This window comes from Simochromis diagramma, unplaced genomic scaffold (genome assembly GCF_900408965.1).
Source record: "Simochromis diagramma unplaced genomic scaffold, fSimDia1.1 OVJJ01000320.1, whole genome shotgun sequence".
NCBI classification, from domain to species: Eukaryota; Metazoa; Chordata; class Actinopteri; order Cichliformes; family Cichlidae; genus Simochromis; species Simochromis diagramma.
The window spans coordinates 6,911,404-6,933,424 of NW_024386773.1; the positions used below are offsets into that span (position 1 = coordinate 6,911,404).

Genomic DNA, 22,021 nt, shown 5'->3' on the forward strand with positions numbered 1-22,021 from the left:
TTCAGCTGAAGTAGCATAACAATTTTTCCTTATATCCTGACCAATTTTTGTGACTGCTGAGGCTGATTTTTTGTTGGTCTACCTGACCGTCGCTTGGTATCAACAGAAGCACTAATTCTCCATTTTTTAATCACACATAGAGCACTACCTGGCATTTTCAAATATCTGGATGGTTTTGGATGGGTCTTTTTTCTTGCAGATTTTTTTTGACAGCTCTTTGGCTTTCTCCATGGCTCAATAGCCAACAAAGTCAATGCAGCTCTTAGTGAAATGTCCAGAGGTTGCAATAAGGACTACAAAACAGGATGACTATAAACAGGCACTACTTAACCATCAAATACATAACAGGTGTGGGATCAGCCAATTAAACCAGGATATTTGTATGTATATTATAAACCCAACTATTTATTTATAAGCAAACTTTTGATCAGGGCCAATTGGTTTTTCAGTTGTCATTCTCTTTTATGAAGGGGGCACACAATTATCTGATGAATTACTTCACTTCACTGTCAGATAAGTAAAATTAAATAAAAGAAAGAGTTTCTGCACGATCACATGTAATGATTTTGTCATATTTTCCAAAAACGTCATAAGAAATTATGCCAGGATATGAAAACATGAGCAAAACTGTAAAAGCATCTGTAAGTCCGAAACAGTTATGAAAGACATGACTACAGTACTCTGGTTAAGCCAAACCACTTAAATAAAACCTGAAATTAAGAATTTCAGTTACATCTTGACTTGTTTAAAATCCCCTGTAGTGGTTTACACGAGAAAATTACAAAACAGTCTGTTTCTGTCTCTCTTCTGTGTTTAGTTTTTATTTATTTAATTGTTGAAAAGATTGCAATTTCTGTAGATGAAATCTATCATTCAGTAGGATCTTGCTCTAACCTTTTAAATATGCCCACATCGTAATCCCAATATGAATTTCTGCTTTCAACCAATTTCTGTCAGAGAACAATGCTGGTGATAAATTTTCTTGCAGTTTGAAGGCAGAAGATGCTTTATCATAATAAACTCACTCATAAAATTTATGAAGAAAACAAAAACCTTTGTCTATTTTAGCATTCTGCTAAATTCAGCATTCTGCTCTATGCTTGCGACCTGCTTTGTGATTTATGCATTCAATAACATTCCCCATATATCCATCAACTGGCAGATGCAGATGGTGGCTCCAGTAATCTGGAGGATAAGGAAGAAGAAAAAGGAGAGGAAGAGAACTGTGAAGTTGCAAACATATGCAGACTCGTTATGTCCACAGTGGCCTTGATGTCTTTTAAGACCATCTGTTTTCCAACTTGTGTGCCCTTTTGAGTCAAAACCCATCTGTGATATAGTAGAAAATGGCAAAAATGTTGTTGGACATGGGTTTGGTGGATAAAACTGCATCATTAGTCGAATCATGGAGGGGAAAAAAAACATCTAGAATTTTCTTTAACAAGTCGGTTGCAAGAACAAGTTGCATGCGGCTGGATTATAGATGACACACATCATACATAGCACAGCAGGGGTTTTTTTGTAACCATCTTGTTAACTGATAACTTACTGACGCACATAAATTGCCTGGGGTGTTGTAGTTAAAAACACTCATGCACAAAGAAGTGTGTTGACAGTTATCTTTCAAAGTAAGTAACACAGAGGACACTTTTACTTATTTCACTTCTGCCCTGCACACACGTATTACAGGAAATTATAAATTAGATGGACTTTGACACAATACATTATCAGTGTTAAGCACAGTCATACTAATTTGTTGGAATTATGTCATTTGCATATCAAGCGACACGCACATGCAGTTACAGGGACAATTAAGTGGCTCAGGGTGACACAAGGCTGCACTAGCCTGGAGGTCAGACAGGCTTAACAGTGATTCAGGCTGGAAAAAACAGAAGCTCTGGGAGTGCAGTAAAAATGTGGCATGTAATGAATTGTCAGAATAACATAGAATTTTAAGATACAGAAAAATATCACATGTAATTAGATTCTAGGAAGTTGTACAGAATTATGAAACTGTCTCATATGATGTATGTGTATTTAGTTGACAGTCAATTATGACCACGGAGCAATATATACACTATTATGATGAGAAACAGTTTGTTTTAACTGGGGAAGAAAGTGAATAAATCATAAACTGCATTGTATTATATTATCCATCCATCCTCTTAACTACTTGTCCAATTCAGGGTTGTGGTAGATGGAGATGTGGGGAAGGGCTTAAAGCCTATTGCATCTGTCCTAGGGTGAGACGTGAGGTACACTGTGAACAGGTCGCTAACACACAGAGACAACCATTCACAGTCACATTCACACCCACAACCAATTTAGAATTATCAATTAATATGCATGTTTTTAGACTGTGAAAAGAAACCTGGAGAGAACACAAGCAGGTGTAGGGGAAACATGCAGAAGTCCAGGCCTCACTTCTTTTTTTTTTTGTCTGAATTTGCACAAATGTTCATTTGATGAACTTCGCAGATCTTGATCCTAATGTTCAAGGCCACATCATGTTAATGTGAATACAGTATTTTGAGATCATTAGGAGGGCATCCACTCCACAAATGTTTAATTCTTTAAAGAAAAAAAACTTCAACAATTATTAAAGGTTTTTTATTTTTTTATTTTTTTATTCATCTGTTCTATCGTTGGCACCCATGATACTCTTGAAATGGTCTGCATTTGAGTGCTGCCCGGATCAACCACATTTTTCTATTGTTAGCTAATCCTCTCCACTGAGCAATTTGGTTAGAAGTGCTTTGCTTAAGGGCACCTCAGTTGTAATTGCTTAGAGAGATGAAATGGCATGCATTTTTCTAAATTCTAGCACCACTTCAGTTTGATTCACAAAAAGTCTTTCCACTTTTTGAAAGACCCCTCCAGTGAAAACTTGGAATGTTGTTAACGTATCCATATGGTATGGTTTTTTTATATATGCTAGCTTATAAGATAGCTCATTAGCAAAATAAGCAGTCAATGCGTAGGATGAATATTTCCCCCGTAGAAATGCAGTGTACCAATAACTTGTCAAAATTATGTATTAAGACAGCTTGTGTATATATTTGCATATTCTTAGATCTGCACATACAGTACTAAAGGATGCAAACATGTAGAGTGTATCTAAGCTATTTAAGGCATGAAGTGAATTATATTTTCATGGAAAAAATCAATATGTGTAATTTTAATGTCTTTTTGAGATATAATCAATGTCTGGAGAAGAAGTTCAAAAACTGTACTGTAATAATGCCCAGGACATGCTGCACTGCTTTATACAGTGCCTTTACAATAACCAATATACTGTAGATCAGCAGTCACCAACAAGTCTGACCTGCTTTGATCTCATCACCTCCTCGCTGTCAGCCCACAGACAGCCTTTCTCCCTCAGAATGACAGCCGTAATAACCATCTCTGGATGGCCTTGTCTCAGATGGCTTTAGATAACACGCTTGCATAACACTCAACTGCCTGAATTTATACCGTCGCTGTGCCTGACCCTCACCCTGCTACCTCTAGGGTGTAGCTGAATGCAGCTGGTCTGTTCCTGTTGGTGGCATAGTTTTCATGAAGCCCAGCTCTTATCCTTGTATGTAATCTGGCAGTTCCAGCAGCAGCCAATCACAGCCTGCTTGTAAGCTGTAATGCTGGAATCAAAATGCCTGACAGTAGAGCTGGAACATGTGATACTGATAACATGCTGGAAAATGATTTTACTACAACAGTGCTGTGCTCCTATACTTTGTATGTGCATATAGCCATTGACTGAAAATTTCTTATACGAAAGGCTCACATTTCAGATTTGTAAGCAAAGCCACTGACCGTAAAACACTCACATGAATAGATTTTTTTTTTTTATCTTTATACTGACAACTGCCTAAGTATGATGATTTATTCCAGTGCAAACTCTGCTTGAAGACCTGATAGCGTCACAAGTTTCCATTATATTTCTAGAGGTAATATGGAAGTAGCAAAAGGGACTATCACTGTATTTCCATGGCTGCTGGCAAGTGTCTCTCAAATAAATATTTGCAAATTGCATTTGATGAGCTAAAGCATTTTGAATTAGTTTTATATGCTTTGAAGCAGTCTTACTGTTAAAGGAATTGTTAGATGAACCGTTCCTACAAACTCAGGTTTTTTTAAATTTAGTGTGGCACTGTATTATCAACCCTTTTGCGCATCAAAGGTACTGTATATGTTTGCAGCGTTGCAAGCTACCAGCTTGAATTAACTGTGCTTCCCCACAGAGTGTAGTGACAGACAGAGGGAGGAGAGAAGCCTGTCATTTGAAGCATGAAATCCCGTTAACCAAGTCCTCTGTCACTCAGCACCCACTAGGGAAGCACAGCATGCAGAGCTGTAAACTCACAGGTTAAGAGGCAGGGCCACCAATACTGCATACCGAATCTTCTCACTGAGTGAAGATCAACATTATACAGTACTTAGGTTTTGCAGATCCACACTTTGAAATGTGCCTGCATTGTCCCTGTTGTTATACACACAATACTTTCTATTAGCACTCATTGATAATGTCGTAGCAGTGGGATAATAAGGTGGAATCGAGAAGGCAATACTATCAAAACAGCAAATTAATATCTTTTAATTACTAAAGTAATATCCAAACGAGAGTCAAGTAATCAACAGTTTTTATAGCTGAGTAATATTGCATTGAAATTTCTGTAATTTCGTAATATCAAGCCAGAGGCTGGAGTTAATATTGTGGAAACAAATGTAAGATTATGAGACAAAATCAGTTAGTAATAGTATAGTTAAATGGGTAAAAATAATAAAACATGGTAATATCTGTGCATTTGATTATTTTATTTTTTTTGCTTTGCTACCACTTTAAAAGGCAGTTATCTCATAATAATAAGGTAATATTAGCTCATGGGATTTCCATATTAGGATACTATTACCATATTAAAAGAGGGCATAGCTGTCCAGTTTTGTACTTTAATCCCCCAGGCTCCTTGGCCGCCAGAGTACAGGAATGGCACGCATGTACACTCCATCCATGGGTGTTGGCAACTGTTGTGAGTGGCTGCAGACTACAGTCTGGAACAAACCCGCCCAGTTTCACTAGAGTAAAATTTCTTCTTTCTTAAGCTGAGGGGCTATAGAATTTGACCAGAGGAGGAAATTAAGTATGCGGCTTCCAATGCAAATATTTCCTCACTCTGCAAAAGGGTAGACTGATTCTTTTAATTTTCACCTCATAATATACAAATTCAAAATGCAGACATGAAATGTGCTGTTCTGATCTATTTGACAGGGTGACTGGTTCAAATCAGTGGGATATGAGGATGCTTATTTTCACATAAGAATTTAAGTAGAGAACAGAAAATTTATCAGGTACGCTATTCAGGGTGTAGCCAAGGAATACCCTCGTGTTCGGGCTGGCACTCCCCCCTTGGGTTTTCAGTGTATCAAAGAAACCGTGGACCCTTCGTAGACAGTGTTCACATATTTGAACAGTTTTCTAATACATGCTTCCAGCAGAGAGGAAGTGGCAAAAAACACCAGGTTGCTGTTACGCATCTGTCTAATGGCACTTGGCCCCAGAGGCACTGTTGAGCACATATAAATTACTTTGTGCTCATGGCAGGTATTCTGACTTTGAGACATTTCTTGCTAATCCTGAAAAATTGTCATGTCTTGGTCAGGACAGACAATACTACAGTGATAGACCATGAGGGAGGCACTCGATCTGTGGCACTACATGGGCTGGCTTACAATCTGATGATGTGGAGCAATAAACAAGTCTATGGGGAGTAGGACTGAACCTCGAAATAACCCACCAGGTGTGGGACAGACTCTGTCGGGCAACCGAAAATCTGTTCACATTAAGTGAAAATCTGTATGGTCCTTTGTTTTTTATACGAAGAAACTAGCGCATGCCACTAAGATAGGACGTACTAGCTCACCCATAGCCAAATGCGCTGGTGACACTAGTTACCTGAAAACTGAGTAAGGCATCCCACAGATTGGGTGTGTGTCTCTGTGGCACACAGATAACAATCTATCAATTACAGATACTCCTGACTTCATCTTATTATGTGCATAAAGCACATCATTTACTCCATTCCAGCCTCTCTGCCACCATGGAAATGACCAAAGAGATGGCAAAATACATCATGGAAATTACTGTAGAATTGAAAAAGGCTGGAATGAGCCTCAAGACCATTGTCAAGAAACTGTTGCTGCCATTATTTGGAATTGGAAGACATATAACACGACTATTGGTCACCCTCATCTGTGAGTTCAGTGCAAGATCCTTCCTCATTGAGTGAGGTTATCATGATAAAGGTGGTGGACCAGCCCAAAACTACATGAGACGAGCTTGTTAATATCTTCAGTCACATAGACCGCCATTGGTAACGCACTGCAACCTAATGGACTGACATCATGCAGTACCGCATGGTCCCCTTGCTCAAGGAGGCACATGTGCCACAGAAGATCTAAATGATTTAGAGAAGCTTGGGGAAAGTGCTTTGGACCAAAATCAAACTCTTTGGCATCAACTTGACATGCCATGTTTGGAGGAAAGAAATGCTTTGAGAATGACCCAAAGAACACCATCCCCACAGTCAAGTAACAGAGGTGGAAAAAACATTATGCTTCGGGACTGTTTTACTGCAGAGGATACTGGATAACTTCAGCACATTGTGGAGCCAATGGACAGGGACCATGTATTGTAAACCCTTGGATAGAACCTACTTCCCTTAGGAAGAACACTGCCGATGGGTCATGGTTCTTCCAGCATAACAATGGCCCAAAACATACTGCCAAGGCAACAAAATAGTGGGTAAAAAGAAGAAGAACAGTAAGATCATGGAGTGGCCTAGACAGTCTCCAGACAGTCTCCAGACCTCAGTACTTTAGAAAATCTGCGGATGGAGCTGAATGTTTGAGTTGCCAACCAGCAACCAAAATTTAGAGAGTTTCTGTAAAGAGGAGCAGACCAAAATCCCTTCTGAGATGTGTGCAAACCTGATGACCAACTACAACAAATGTCTTAGAGCTGTGCTTGCCAAGAGTTTCCCAACCAAGTACTAAGTCATATTTCATCTACTTATACATACTTATTTTACTTAATGACATGCAAGTCAATTTAAAACTTTGATGTCCTTTTATTCTGGATTTTTGGTTAATATTCTGTCTCTATCCAGTAAAATGAGAGTACTGTAAAAAAATATAGACTGTCCATTTCCTTGTTAGCAAACTTACAAGTTTATAGGAGATCAAATAATTGTTTCCTCCACAGCATTGTAGAGGAAACGTATTATTTAAACATATTTAAGTAACTCAAGTAATTTGACATTCTGGGACATAAGTTCTGTATTTTGCATTATTGTTTCGGTACAGAAATAGCAATTTTACAAGACAGTGTCTCCCAGTTTTTCTAGCCAGTTTCAAAATGACACTTTATGACATAATAATATTAGGCAAATTAACATGGAAATGAAGGAAAGTGCCAAGCCAGTTCATGACAATGAACTGATCATCTCTTTTGTTAGTCTTTAAATGAGGGACTGAATGGAAATAAATCTGAATGGGAATAAATCTTATTAAGATATTATTTGAAAGCCATGCTGTTGACCATCTTATGAACGTGGTAGACTTTGCATTCAGATCACAAAAAATGCTAATAAGATATGAATAAAAAATTTGTTGAAAGCCATTACCATCTAATTATTATACACCATATGAAGAACATGCTTAGTATAATTTTAATTTCATAGGTCTTCCATGGCTTTGTAAGTAGAGACTAGAAATCCTTTGGAAACTATGCACAGTTACATTTTTTTCTAACTTATTTCAAAAATGGTGTAAAAAGACTTTCTGTAGTGATTCTCAGACTGCTGCCTGAAATTATAAAGCAGGATTCAGGTTGAATCTCTCACAGTTGGCCCGCAGTGTGTTAGCTGAATTTCCTCCAGTGGCTGCTGATGCAGCTGCAGCCTATAAATAGGCCCACCCTAGACAGGCGGAGGGGAGGAGGGCTTTGGTTAACCCCTGAGACCCAGTCCTAATCTGACCCCAATAATAGCAGACATCATTAGAGAGGCATTTCAGCTGACTGGCCAGGAAGGATACAACCTCTGTCTGGAGAGATTTTAGGATTGCAACATCTCAAGAGAAGCACAGGACTCTGGTTTAAGCACTTTCAAACTCACCTCGTTGTTACCTCTCTGTCAGCCTACTCTTCTTTTGCCACTATATGACACAATGTAGACAGGAGAGAAGTAGCAAACTTTCTACCACCCATTCTCGCCTTTCATATCTCCAGATGGCAGAGTGTTAGAAAGGTTTGGTGCTTCTGTGCCTCATGTGCATTGCATGGCCTGGATTCAACAAAGCAGTTGTAGCAAAGCTTTGCTTCCCCAACGGTGCTTTTCTGCAATCAAAGAGTATTCATCTCCCTCTTGCCCTCCCTCTTGTAGAGCCATTTTGGCACAGTTTGGATCTCTTTTCACCCTCCCACTCTCTCTCCCTTCTCACTGTTCTGTCCCTTCCATAGTTAGTCTTGGTCCTCTTGAAGGGATAGCAAGACATTCACTGATGTGTAGATTGTATCAGATTTATTACACAGGGGTTTACAGGTTAGTCTTAATTAAGAGGTGAAATCATTAAGAAGAGATAGATAAAGAGTGGGTGCCACTGAGAAGACCTGTCTTAGGCAGAAATCTTCTCTCTGGTCCTTAGGGCTTCTAGACAACCAGAAATCTAACACCTGCATTATCCACCAGATTTTCCAGGAGGAGAACTAAGCAATAGTAATGCTTGCTGGATTACAAGTGAATTACAAGTGTGAAAGAAGGCAGCAAGGAAATATCCCCAACTCAGCTCAGTACTCGAAGAACAGCTGATCATATTTGCATGAGTTTATTCAGTCTTCGTACTTTAAATTCAGCAGCACTTTGAAAGTAAAGGGAAAGTAAGCCTTCATTTGTAGGATTTGTTAATTTCTTAAAGTTGCAAATGAAAATCGGTGTAAATGATTACAGTCATGTCTTCTTTCTTTCCTATGCCAAAGTAGAAAATACCTGGTCAGATCTGAATGTCTCGCTCAGCTTTAGGCATGCCTATGCATCTGACATGAACTAATGAACCCCTAAAAATCTGAAGATATGCAACCCCTTTTTGGAGATAATCCACAAGTTTGTTTATCCTTTTTATTGCTTGTGGTTTGGTGTGGTGTTTTTCCAGTGCATTTCCAGGACACTTGGCAATTAAACACTTTGATGTATTTTTTCTGGATTGTGGTAATGATGTTTGCATTTCTGTAGGCGGAATGCTTTTCTTCTTTACCTCCACTAGATACGGTTATTGCTTCTCACATTCTACAAGGATTACAAATAAAATGATATATCCTCAAAGCTACCCGGCTCAAATTGGGTACTTATTACCTAAAGTGTCATCTCAAGCTAAGGTCATTAGATTGAGTCAAACCAGCCCTACGAACACATACAGGAACTTGGTGCAGCTCTTACCAAAACCATTCTTCATTCTTTTAGAGAAGAAGGACTCTTTCTTTTCCAGTGTTTTAGTTTGAGCTTCAAATCATCACATGTTATTTTATTTTGTTATCGTGCTTTAAGAAGACCAAACTAAATATTGCTTTTAGTTGCAGAACTCCTGCATTTTTGTCCATTCTTTTGCAATATATGCCTAATTAATTTATTTATTTTTTTGGCTCAGTTGATTGTCCAAGGTTAAGGCTGTCTTGTATGTTATATTTAATGACTAATACTGCCAAAACTAGTTGAACAGCTAGTTGCATTTTTACAAGGCATAGACCTACAATTCAAAACAAGCAATCAAGGAAATATTAAGGACCAGTAAAAATGATTGCACTTGCTGTCTAACATTAGTTGTTCAAATTATTTTTTGACTGACAGAAACGTGCAAATACAAATAACAAAACTCTTTTTGTAGAATTGTATTTGATCTAGTCTCACGTATTTAATCGCTTACTCAGGCACTATTGCAGTGTGAAATTGAGAGATACAGGCAAATAACTGGAAATGAACCATTCAAATTTCAGTGACAGTTTTGCTGCATAATTCATTGTTATGAATGTGTGCTTCACTCTGCATTAATCTGTAACGTATATTACTTTGTCTCAGTGGCATTTTATTTTTTTCCATTGGAATGTGCTGTCTCTCGATTTCCAATATGTGTATGGCACCCATATGAGATACCATTGTACAATATGGAAATAAAGTTAATGGAGGTATGCTTTTAAAGTCTGAAAAATCTATTTCATGTGTGGTGTTGCACAAGTATGTTAAACAAAAAATACCAGTTTTCCTCCTTAAACCGATCTTTGTAAAATAAGCATTACTGTAGCTACAGTGGTGGGATAAGTCTGACTGGTTTCCAGATGTGCTTTTGCTTTTAGAGGCTGCTCTTAATATCCATCTCCTCTTCTATAGTGGTCCAAATAAACTTGCTTTGTGCTATACATGTGAAGTGATATTAAAATAAAACAGATGGGCACAATCCTTTGATTTTGTTCACAACATCCGGAAAACTTCCTCTCAAAAATCTTAAGTTAGAAAGTAGATGAATGCTTTTTACGAGCAAGCATGTTGACCTTTAATATTTAAAATCTGTTTTAAAAAAAAAATCCCAGCTCCTGCCAAACCGGTGGGCCTGTAACCAAGAAGAAGTTATTTGTTACAGGTAACTGGGGTAATTTATTTTCACACTCCTGCGCTTTTCGTTGTTTCAGCATTGCCAACTCCCTCTGCAGAACCTGTTAGCAAAATAAGCCTAAGGCAGCAAGCTTTCTCTAGAGGCAAGGGGTCATAGGAGTTACCCTACATTCACAGGGAACAATTGTTTGCTGATATAAGTACAATTTAGCCTTTTCTTTACATGAGACCATGTGTATTTTAGTATGGACTAATCATGAAATCCTTTGACATTGTTTATTCAACTGAAATGATTTGTTTGAATCAGAACCAATCTTCTCTGGCAAACAGAAGAAGGATCCATGGCTCACCAACAATGTCCTTCTTCAAAGCAGCATTAGGGGCTGCTTTGAAGTGAGTTTAACACTCCTGTGAATACTGGAAAGGAAAGAACTGCTCGATCATCTACCCAGAAAAAAAATGAAACAAGACCAGTGTTTGAATATCCTCTTCTGTTATCTTTGTCTTGTCACATGCTATTACCTCTACAGAAAGCGGACTACTTGTCACATGCAGAACACTGTACTACGTCAGTCTTCATTAAGATTTATCCATGGCCACAAATGAAGCCGAGAGACTGTCTCTTTGAGGTTATCGTGTCAGCAGATTTTTAATCCCTTTGCCATTAGACCTTATAATGAATAAACTTATCATGAATCAATGAGGTAATTGCAGGCAGGATTACTTTGTGCACTCTCAGGCCATGTGACAACAGTTTATTCATAAGAGAAGCTCTAGGGGTAAAAAGGTTGCTCCTGTCCCATTCATCACTGGAGAATTCACCTTAGTAATGCTCTCTCCTTTTGCTTCACAGGTCACAGATGGAGGTACTATCAAGCAGAAAATCTTCACCTACGATGCTATGTTTAATACAAACTACTCTCACATGGAGGACTACCGCAGGCGTGAAGACCTTGTATACCAATCAACTGTCCGGTAAGCCTAAAAATTAATTCAGTTTTCTTGTTTTTCATAATAGATTTGTTTTGCTGCAGTGGTGAATTGTAAAATATTAAACTCACTGTATAATCAAACAACCTTCTGACACTGTGATGAAATGCACTAAGATGAATTCCTGTTCGGTACAACCCAACTTCATTCCCAGCCATCTGCTGGTGGTCAGATGAGGCCAGAAGGCCAGACTCAGTGACCGAGCAAAGGGGTTTTATTACATGAGGACAGGAGGCAGTGGCAAACTCTAATCATCAACTCTGCACAGGATAAAGTCTTTAGTGTTAAAGATTTATCTAACATCTGGTCAGGCTGCCCCATTATGTAGTGGTTTTATATATCCCAGGTAGCAAACCCAATCTCTTACACTTGGAGCGATGCAGCACATGGAGTTGAGCATGTGCTTCACCTATATTTGAAGGATCTGTTATCCACAGGATTTATAGTACTGCTATGTATGCATTAACAAGTTTTACTAAGTTGCCAAGAAATTGAGAACATCAGAGTAGGAGGAGTCTCGTGACTTTGGTTGGCTTGATTACACATTTAAGGCATCCCAGGGACGGCCTTCTTTTACCCCAGGCCTTAACAATACGGCTGGCAGCTGTCTGCATATCTCCGCATTTCTCTCTCCCTCTGCTTTGGGTCTTCTCCTGTAGATATCATTATTTGAATGCTTAGCAGCACAAAAGGAAACGCTGGCCATTCATTGCCCTTGCAACTTCATTCAAACCCAGAATGCTTCACACTTTGCATCCTTTTTGTAATGATCCCACTTTCATCATTACTTTTCATCTCATCTTTATCCTGCTGTTTTTTGTTGTTGTTTTTTTGATTTGGCTCATGTACATTACCTCGATGTATTTTCTCTCCTTTTTCTTTCTATTCTCTTTTCTCCTGTGTGGTGTGTCTGCCCAGCTGAAAATGATTTATTTAGACAATCCTACTATCCCTTTGGGACTGTAGGCGTAATCAAAATGGAATGGCGTACACACTTATATTCACACTAACATGAAAACATGTTTGTACACAGCAACAAAAGAAATGACCAACCACACGTGGACACATCCATATATATATATATATATATATATATACACACAAAGTCTTCTACAGCACACTGATCAGTTGGTTGCTACCTGCACCCGTACAAGAATGCTAAGCCTGTGTTAGTCATCCAGAGAGCCATGTGGGATTCTGCCACAATCACACCGTTTTTCCAGTCAAGAAAGACTCCCTGGTCACACTCCTGCTTTCATGGTGTCTAACAGAAGCTCAGTGCTTCTCATAAATGCAAAAAGCTGAATTTTTACTCACTGTATTCACCCGTTTCCACTTTAGAATTGTAAATCTTCTGTACAAAGCCTTACCACTCTGACGAATGGAGCTTTATGACCAAAAATGATTGCCTCAATATTCTGTAGCCTTTATAAACATGGAACATTGTGCAGGAAACTTCAGAGCTTTTGTATAATCTAAAAGCTATATGTGATTATGGTACTATTATAGTGTAGCAATAATAAAAATAATCCTTCCTACATCTTGCAAATATTCAACAGCATCTGAAGTCACACTGATATTGGTTCATCTAAGATTTCCCAGTCTTGTTTGGCTTCAACAGCTATTAGTGTAATCTTTCAAAGAACGACAGCAGCTGTGACATTCTGCATCTTCAAGTGTCAATACATAGATTAGTTCTTGCAAGGGAAACAACAGATCTTGCACATAACTAGTGACCCTGGAAATTTGATATCTATTCAGGGTCCAATCAAAAGCAGGAGTTTGCTGCTTGTCATAAAAGACCCTTTGACTTGACATCAGTTATTGGTTTAACACATCCTGTATAGGCCACATGTAATAATGTAGCTTTTTATACTGAGAACAGTACGATTTTTATGATGATTGTTTGCAGTCACAGCACTTTTTTAACATTACTAATGGTGCACAGTGACTTGAGATACAATGCATTTATCTGCCACTGCACAGCCTTTAATTGACCATTTTTTCCTTACACTTGACCACTTGCTGTTTTGGAAAACCCAACCAAATTGGATGCAGGTTTCATATGTGTTCCTTAACTTTTACACATTAAAGTTTGACTGCAGTTGTAAAGTCAGATCTTCTCTTCCACTTGAGGTTTCTGTAAATTCTGCTTTAGTAGTGCAGATAAAAAAAACTAAAATCTATTTTGAGGCTGATATTGCTAAGTTATAGAAAATGGACATCTGTGACCTTGTCTCTGTTGTATAGAAGAAATGTGTTTAAAAAGAGTAGGAGTTTTAGTATAATGTTCATCCAAAAATGCAAAGCCTGTATTTTATATTAATGTATTTGATATTAATGGATGCCTATTAAGAGAACAAGTTAAAGTATAACTAAACTAAAATTCTCTTTTTACATAGAGTGCTGTTCCCATACTTTTTGTGAGGTGCCAGCAGATGTATAGTTTTCATTCATGCATTCAGCCAGCCATACAAACCCCATTTTATTTGTATGATTAAATTTCTTTTTTGCTACATCACTTTTTATACTTAATAATAAAAGTCTCGTAGTCTTGGCTGTGTCAGCCTGAAATTTAAGAACAGTTGGTGTACAAAATCATTTTATTTATTTTAACAGTTTTAAAACTATTTAGATTATTTTAACACTACAATAGACTGATGATCCTATCCAGGATGTACCCCGCCTTTCACTTGGTGACAGCTGGATTGGGCAACACTGAATCAGATAAGCAGAATAAAGTGGATGAAATGGATTATTGTAGCAATTAAAAGTAAATAGTGCCCGACTATTTTATGTTGAATTATCGTTAAACACAATTTAAAAAAAAAATCATCTTTTGAATCTGTTCATTTAAATCAGCAGTTGCACCACTTGACATTTGAGTATTATTATTGAGTATAAAACATGAAAAAAATACATGTTATTTGAATGGATTGAAAATGTATTCAAACTGAAAAAATATAGAATAAACTGCCACAGGTCACATAATAACTGAGTCATTCATACAATCTCTCTTTTATAAAAGCAGCAAAGCAGTTAAAGCAGATTAATACTTTTGTCATCGCTTATTTATTGAAACAAAAAAGAGATAAGAGTAAATAAAAAAAAATTCCATAAATTGTTTGAGTAAAATATTTTAATGGTGGCACACGTCTTTCTAAAGATGTTTAAGTACCCTCTCACGACTCCTGTTTTCAAAGAAATGTGCATACAGTACACTATTGTAAGATATAATTGCAGGGTGAAGTGAAGCTTTACATTTGTGATGAAGAATGAGTAATGGCTTCACAAATTAATGCACACTCAATGGGGCTTTAGAGTTATTTTAATCAACAGAAAGTCTGTGTGTGTGTGTTCTTTGTGTGTTTCTGTGTGTTTGGTTTCAATTTGGGCGTTTACCCTTCTTTCAGCAATACCTCCATTCTTTCTACCTTTTTGTCACTGTGCTCTGCTTTTTGCGTTTGTGTGGATTTCAATGCATAAATCCTAAGTACTTAGGGTAGCAAACAGCAGGACTATAGTGTTGGGTAAGGACAGAAAGATGAGCTACATCAGCACTTAGTATAATGCAACCACAAAGTAGTGAGTCTGTCACACTCACCGAATCACAGCATTATCCTGATTATTTTGTTTCATGCTCATTCATTAAGGAAACAGATGACTACACACCTCACTTTGCATCCCGTTCTCAGCAGTTTATCTCTGCTTTTCACCATCTTACAACTGCCAGTCTTTACCCATTCACCCATAATGCTTCAGGCCAGAAAGAGTATCTGACAATGTGCTAGTTAATTTGATGCAGAGATTGACTGGATGAGCTATCAGACACCACTCTGTCAAGTCTTCTCTTTTTCACTCTCCATCTAGGCAGTTGCATTTTCTTGCATTTGTAGGCAGAAGAAGTTCTAGAGGAAGGCCTGCATTACAGGAAAACTCCTAGGGGACAATCGATCTCTCTTTGCGGTGTGCTGTTTTTGCCGCTCCTCCATGGGGGCCCATTGATATCGACCGCCACTGTGTACCTGCTGTTTTGTGTGTGCGTGTTTTAACATGGGACATTTTGTAGTTTTCAGAAATTGTTTTTTTTGTTCTTTTTAATTTAATTACCTATATGTTTGGTTTGCTGATAATCGTTTTAGTTCCAAAGGCTGAGAAAGACTTTGATTTAACCATCTGCTATGGTTTGTGTCATTGCCCAAACACCTTTTTACAACTGACTGACACCCAAATTTTCACAACAAATGAAATAAATAAATAAATAAAAAAGACAAATACAAATAAATAAATGTGATGGTGCTACATTTTATTTGTTATAAACCTAGCTGATACATGTTGTGCTGCTGTGGTTTAATTGTAGAACAACTCAAAATAGCCACGTTTGCTTAACAGTTTGTTTAAGCGCTCCTAATAATGCTGTTCACTAAGATGTAAACACACGCATTTAACTGTGTTGATGGTTCTTGTGATGTATGGGTGTAATCAGAGCAGTAATATGAAAGAAAATAAATCAATACTAAAATGACTTTATTCTTTTTAAATTGAGATTCATACCAAACAAAAACTTCAAACATTAGCTGACCTTTTAATAGCAAATAAAAAACAGCAATAAAGCTTTTTTAATAGCGTTGGAATCACATGTATAATTTCGGGGGGGGGGGGGGGGGGGTCTCAGTGGACCAACACTTCTCAAATGCATGGAATCGAGGATTAGAGAGGATGCTGAAAATTTAATTCCACCAGTCTTAATATTTAAAAGAAGTCTCAGTGTTAGGAGTACAACCTTTCCTCTTTCCCAAGTCCAGACAGCTAGACACATGTGTCAAACTAGCTGTCAAACTGTAAGAGAGTCCAAGCAGGTAGTCACTCAGAAATGGTTTGATTTGAGGTTTCTTTCTTCCACAAATTCTTCCACATCTTATCGTTATGGTCCTTCTTTTTGGACTTGGTAAGTTCCGTCTCTGTCTTGGTTTGAATCCATATAAGCAGTAGTCAGGACTGTGGATAAGTGAACTATGGCTTTGTTTGCAAAAACAAAGCAATGGACTACATCAGCATTTACCATAATAAAACCAATTACCCAACACCACCACAGAGGGAGAGTCACTGTGCTATTCTCATCACTTTTATTCAGTAGTGTTAAAAAAAAAGTGTTGCCTGTTATATACGTATTCCTCAAGTGCTATGGGAGAAAACCTCAGTGTGCCTACTCATAGTATCTATCCATTTTTCATTAGGTTTTCTAAACACTTGAAGAACCAGAGAAATAAAACACATGTAGAGCACTTGTCTAACCAGCAGGTACAAACTTCAAATGTGGTGTTTTATTTCCTATTTCTTAATTATTCATGGATCAAAGATGTGACAAATCATACAGTGGTCAGATAGAAGTCTCAGTAAACATGTCTGAAACAGGTCTCTCTTGTAGATGAGACATTAAGTCTCAATGGGACCCCCTGTATAAATAAAAGTTAAATAAAACAAACACGCACGCGCGCACACACACACACACACACACACACACATATACATACATATATATATATAGTCACACTGATTTGACTGCTCTCCAATAGGGAGCACTCCTCTCCTCCAGACACGCACCTATATGCATACACACACAAACACACAGCTGAACTCATTAAAGCCTGGCTGCTAAGAGCACCCTGCTGCTGTTCTAACAGAGGTCCCCATCTGAAACACCCGAGCAGCAAGGACAATTGTCCCTGTTTTGTGGGCATAAATCACAGGAGCTAAATGTGACTAGTGGTGTCTCACTTTGATTATCACTGTTGACATATTAGCTGAGTACAGAATACAGATTGTGCTCTTGTTCTCTTTCAAAAATGGCCATTTGCTATTGCTGACTGGATAATCGCTGCCTGTTGTGTCTCTGCAGAATTACAGATGAAAAACAAGTATAGTGAAAGCTGTTTTCTGAAATATACTTTTAGGGTTTTCTTTTTTGTTTTTTTATAAGAACACTCTACACTTATCTTTCATAGAAAAAAGTGTCATACACCGGCAACAGGGTTGTCAAATGTACCAAAGACTTCAGTATTTGACAACCCTGTTGACCAAAGTCAGTGTATTTTCATTTGAAGGATGCAGACGATAGCAAAAGAGTGATACTTTTTGACTAAACTTTTTGACTTCTGAATTCTGACACTCAACTGATCTGTAATCTGAATTAAGGATTTATTCAGTCTACGTGAGACACTGATAAACTTTGTTTTGTGGGATCTTTTATTCTAACAGACATCGTCAATGTCCGATTAATTTATTAAAAAATGATGGATGAGCAAAAAACTGATACAGATGGACCCTTGGTCATTAATGGGCCTGCAAAAGGGGCTCGCTGTTCAACTTTTAGATTTGTTTGCGTGTGTGTGTGTGTGTGTGTGTGTGTGTTTACTGTCATAATCGTTCCTTGTAGTTAACTAGTTAAATCTAGTCAACTACAAGGAACCATTATGTGATGGGATCCCGACACCCTCGAATGCACCTGTAAAGTTTTGTGACTGTAACAAATCCTTTTTAAAATTTGGCCTTGTGCTCACCAGTTTGGAAAATATTACAGTTTCAGTTTAAGTAAGTCATTCACTATGTAGATAACTTCTTCATTTTCAACGATATTCTCTACCATTTTCCTGGTTGCTACTACAATAACATATTCCATAACAGAAACACTTCCTGAAGGCCAAACTTTGGTTTTCATGGTTTATGTTGGGTGGAGCACTGACGCTCTGGGTTTCATTGCTCAAGGGCTGGGCTGCAGTCATCTCTGGACTCTGGATTAATTTTGATAGCAATTATACACGTGCATTAGGGCTGTTTGATATAACGATATATATCGGATGACGATATAAAAACGTCTATCGTTTCATTTTACGCTATCGCTTGTTTCGTGGTGTCGCAAAATAAACTGTTTACAGCAATACTTTTTCAGCGTTTTGATGGTCACTGTAGTGGCTATATTAATTTCTTAAAGTTCTCTCTTTCTCTTATATTTAATATAACCACACTACTGACAGGACAAGCGCCTGTTTTTATGCGTTGTGGTTAGCAACAACGACGTTAAAACCATCGCGTGTCCGCTTGTTTATGTTCCACATAAACCTTTCACAATAAAGCTCAAGATCCTGTTGAGACTTTTCAAAATAAACTGAATCATGTGAAAGAGCAGATTATTTACGGATGAGAAGTAAAAAAGAGCCGCCAGGTGCTAAAAAATAAACCTTAGACTCAAACGTCAGAACAGGCTTTTCCCCGCAGCACGCCGTGTAATAAATACTCACAAAGAAAACGGCGGCCTTTACAACTTATGTCTAGAAATGTATAGTTTCATGCATCTGTTAAAACACTCGACTCCAGCTACATGACGCGCAGCCGGAAACACTTTCCGCAAGTCGAGCTGCCCGAGATTCACAGAATTTACAGAAAATGTTACATTTTTGTGATTTATATCGTTATCGGGACGATAGAATTCTTATATCGGGATATGAGATTTTGGTCATATCGCACAGCCCTAACGCGCATTATGACTGAACCTTTACAAGGCTATTCTGTTGACACTGATTGACACATTCAGTTTTTATGTGAAAGTGTCATGGTTTGCACATTTACCTAACAAGCAAGAGTGCCTTGGTTTAATCCCGAGAGGAGACACAGATCCCTTGGGGATTGTGTCAGGAAGGTGTAAAAATCTCCCAAATTAAACATGTGGCACTACCTGCTGTAGTGACCCCTAGTGAATGAGGGAGCAGCTGGAAGTAGCTTCTGTGAACACAAATAGTTATCTTCCCATGTATGTACTTGCTAATCTAATTGTTTTGTTGTCAGATGTTAGTACAAAAATTGAAACATGAGTATCAACTCACAGTGTAACCCTTTACTTTGCAGACTCCCAGAGGTCAGGATCTCAGACAACGGGCCTTATGAATGCCATGTGGGCATCTACGACCGGGCAACAAGGGAGAAAGTTGTCCTGGCTTCAGGGAATGTTTTTCTTACGGTTATGTGTGAGTATCATCATTTTAAAAGCACCAAAAGTCAATGTCTTTTTGGTTAAAATGGGATGCTCGGGTGGGACATGTATTGCATGGCGAGGGACTGTTCAAAGTCTGCAGGTCAGACAGAGAGAAAATACTGAAAAACTGGTTGTGCTGCTCGCCTGCAGGCAAGGGAGAAGCCTCTTGATCACTCAAAAGACTGAAGCTTCAATATGCGGTGCCATAGGGGATGTTTAAAAAAAATGATACAGAGATACTGTTTTCCTGTATGTCAGAAGAAATCTTTTTTACCCCAAAAAGAAACAAAAATATTAAACAAGTGTGTAAAATAATGCAAAGTAACTATTGTTTGCAGCTCCATTTAGCTCAAATTTCTAGAAGTTAGATATAATTTTACTGTCTTTCTTTAAAAAAAAAAGAGTATCCATTTCATTTCTTTGATAATACAGTGAGACAATCTTTCTATTTCAATGTTTATTTCCTGAACTAACCTTAATTTGTGTGCGAAAAATATCTGCACATGCCCATCATCCCTGATCTTTCCTTCATTTGCCCTAATTTGAAGGAAAACGTGTAGCATACTCAATAAAAATGAATATTTACATAATCAGATTTTTTTTCTAACATGTGTGATCAGTTGTTTTGCACTTGGTATAATTTTGAGAATATCTGTTAGCACACTGCTGTGTGTCAGGGTTTTGTGGGATTTTCTTTTTTTAAATTTCAATTCAATTCAATTTTATTTATATAGCGCCAAATCACAACAAAAGTCGTCTCAAGGCGCTTTATATTGTACAGTAGATCGCACAATAATAGATACAGAGAAAAACCCAAAAATCATATGACCCCCTATGAGCAAGCACTTTGGCGACAGTGGGAAGGAAAAACTCCCTTTTAACAGGAAGAAACCTCCGTCAGAACCAGGCTCAGGGAGGGGCGGCCATCTGCTGCAACCGGTTGGGGTGAGAGAAGGAAAACAGGATAAAGACATGCTGTGGAAGAGAGACGGAGATTAATAACAGATATGATTCGATGCAGAGAGGTCTATTAACACATAGTGAGTGAGAAATGTGACTGGAAAGCAAAACCTCAATGCATCATGGGAGTCCCCCGGCAGCCTACGTCTATTGCAGCATAACTAAGGGAGGATTCAGGGTCACCTGGTCCAGCCCTAACTATATGCTTTAGCAAAAAGGAAAGTTTTAAGCCTAATCTTGAAAGTAGAGATAGTGTCTGTCTCCCGAATCCAAACTGGAAGCTGGTTCCACAGAAGAGGGGCCTGAAAACTGAAGGCTCTCCCTCCCATTCTACTTTTAAATACTCTAGGAACAACAAGTAGTTCTGCAGTGCGAGAGCGAAGTGCTCTAATAGGGTGATATGGTACTACAAGGTCATTAAGATAAGATGGGGCCTGATTATTTAAGACCTTGTATGTGAGGAGCAGGATTTTGAATTCAATTCTGGATTTAACAGGGAGCCAATGAAGGGAAGCCAAAACAGGAGAAATCTGCTCTCTCTTTCTAGTACCTGTCAGTACTCTTCCTCCAGCATTTTGGATTAGCTGAAGGCTTTTCTGTGAGTTTTTAGGACTTCCTGATAATAATGAATTACAGTAGTCCAGCCTGGAAGTAATAAATGCATGAACTAGTTTTTCAGCGTCACTCTGAGACAGGATATTTCTAACTTTAGAGATGTTGCGCAAATGGAAGAAAGCAGTCTTACATATTTGTTTATATATGTGCGTTGAAGGACATGTCCTGGTCAAAAATGACTCCAAGGTTCCTCTCAGCGTTACTGGAGGCCAAGGTAATGCCATCCAGAGTAAGAATCTGGTTAGATACCATATTTCTAAGATTTTCAGGGCCGAGTACAATAACCTCAGTTTTATCTGAATTAAGAAGCAGAAAGTTAGCGGCCATCCAGGTCTTTATGTCCTAATGTGTGTTATCTGGCTTCATGGATAGATAGAGCTGGGTGTCATCTGCATAGCAGTGAATATTTTTGCAATGTCTTCTAATGATGCTGCCTAAGGGAAGCATGTATAATGTAAACAGAATTGGTCCTAGCACTGAACCCTGTGGAACTCCATAATTAACCTCAGTATGTGAAGAGGACTCTCCATTTACATGTACAAATTGGAGTCTATTAGATAGATATGATACAAACCACTGCAGTGCAGTACCTGTAATACCTACAGCATGTTCTAATTGCTCTAATAGGATATTATGGTCAACAGTATCGAATGCTGCACTGAGGTCTAGCAGGACAAGCACAGAGATGAGTCCACTGTCAGAGGCCATAAGAAGATCATTTGTAACCTTCACTAAAGCTGTTTCTGTGCTGTGATGAGCTCTGAAACCTGAC

The 22,021-nt window shown here is 38.2% G+C and overlaps 1 protein-coding gene across 2 annotated transcripts in view; it reads left to right on the forward strand.

Annotated features, from left to right (window-relative positions):
- The window catches only part of igsf21a (immunoglobin superfamily, member 21a), a 177,742-nt gene that overhangs the window by 92,119 nt on the left and 63,602 nt on the right, over positions 1-22,021 (forward strand). For both annotated transcript variants that reach the window (XM_040005530.1, XM_040005539.1), the window contains 2 exons: positions 11,509-11,630; positions 19,548-19,666. In XM_040005530.1, the coding sequence (XP_039861464.1) occupies positions 11,509-11,630; positions 19,548-19,666 (241 nt within the window). The remainder of the gene's footprint in view (positions 1-11,508; positions 11,631-19,547; positions 19,667-22,021) is intronic.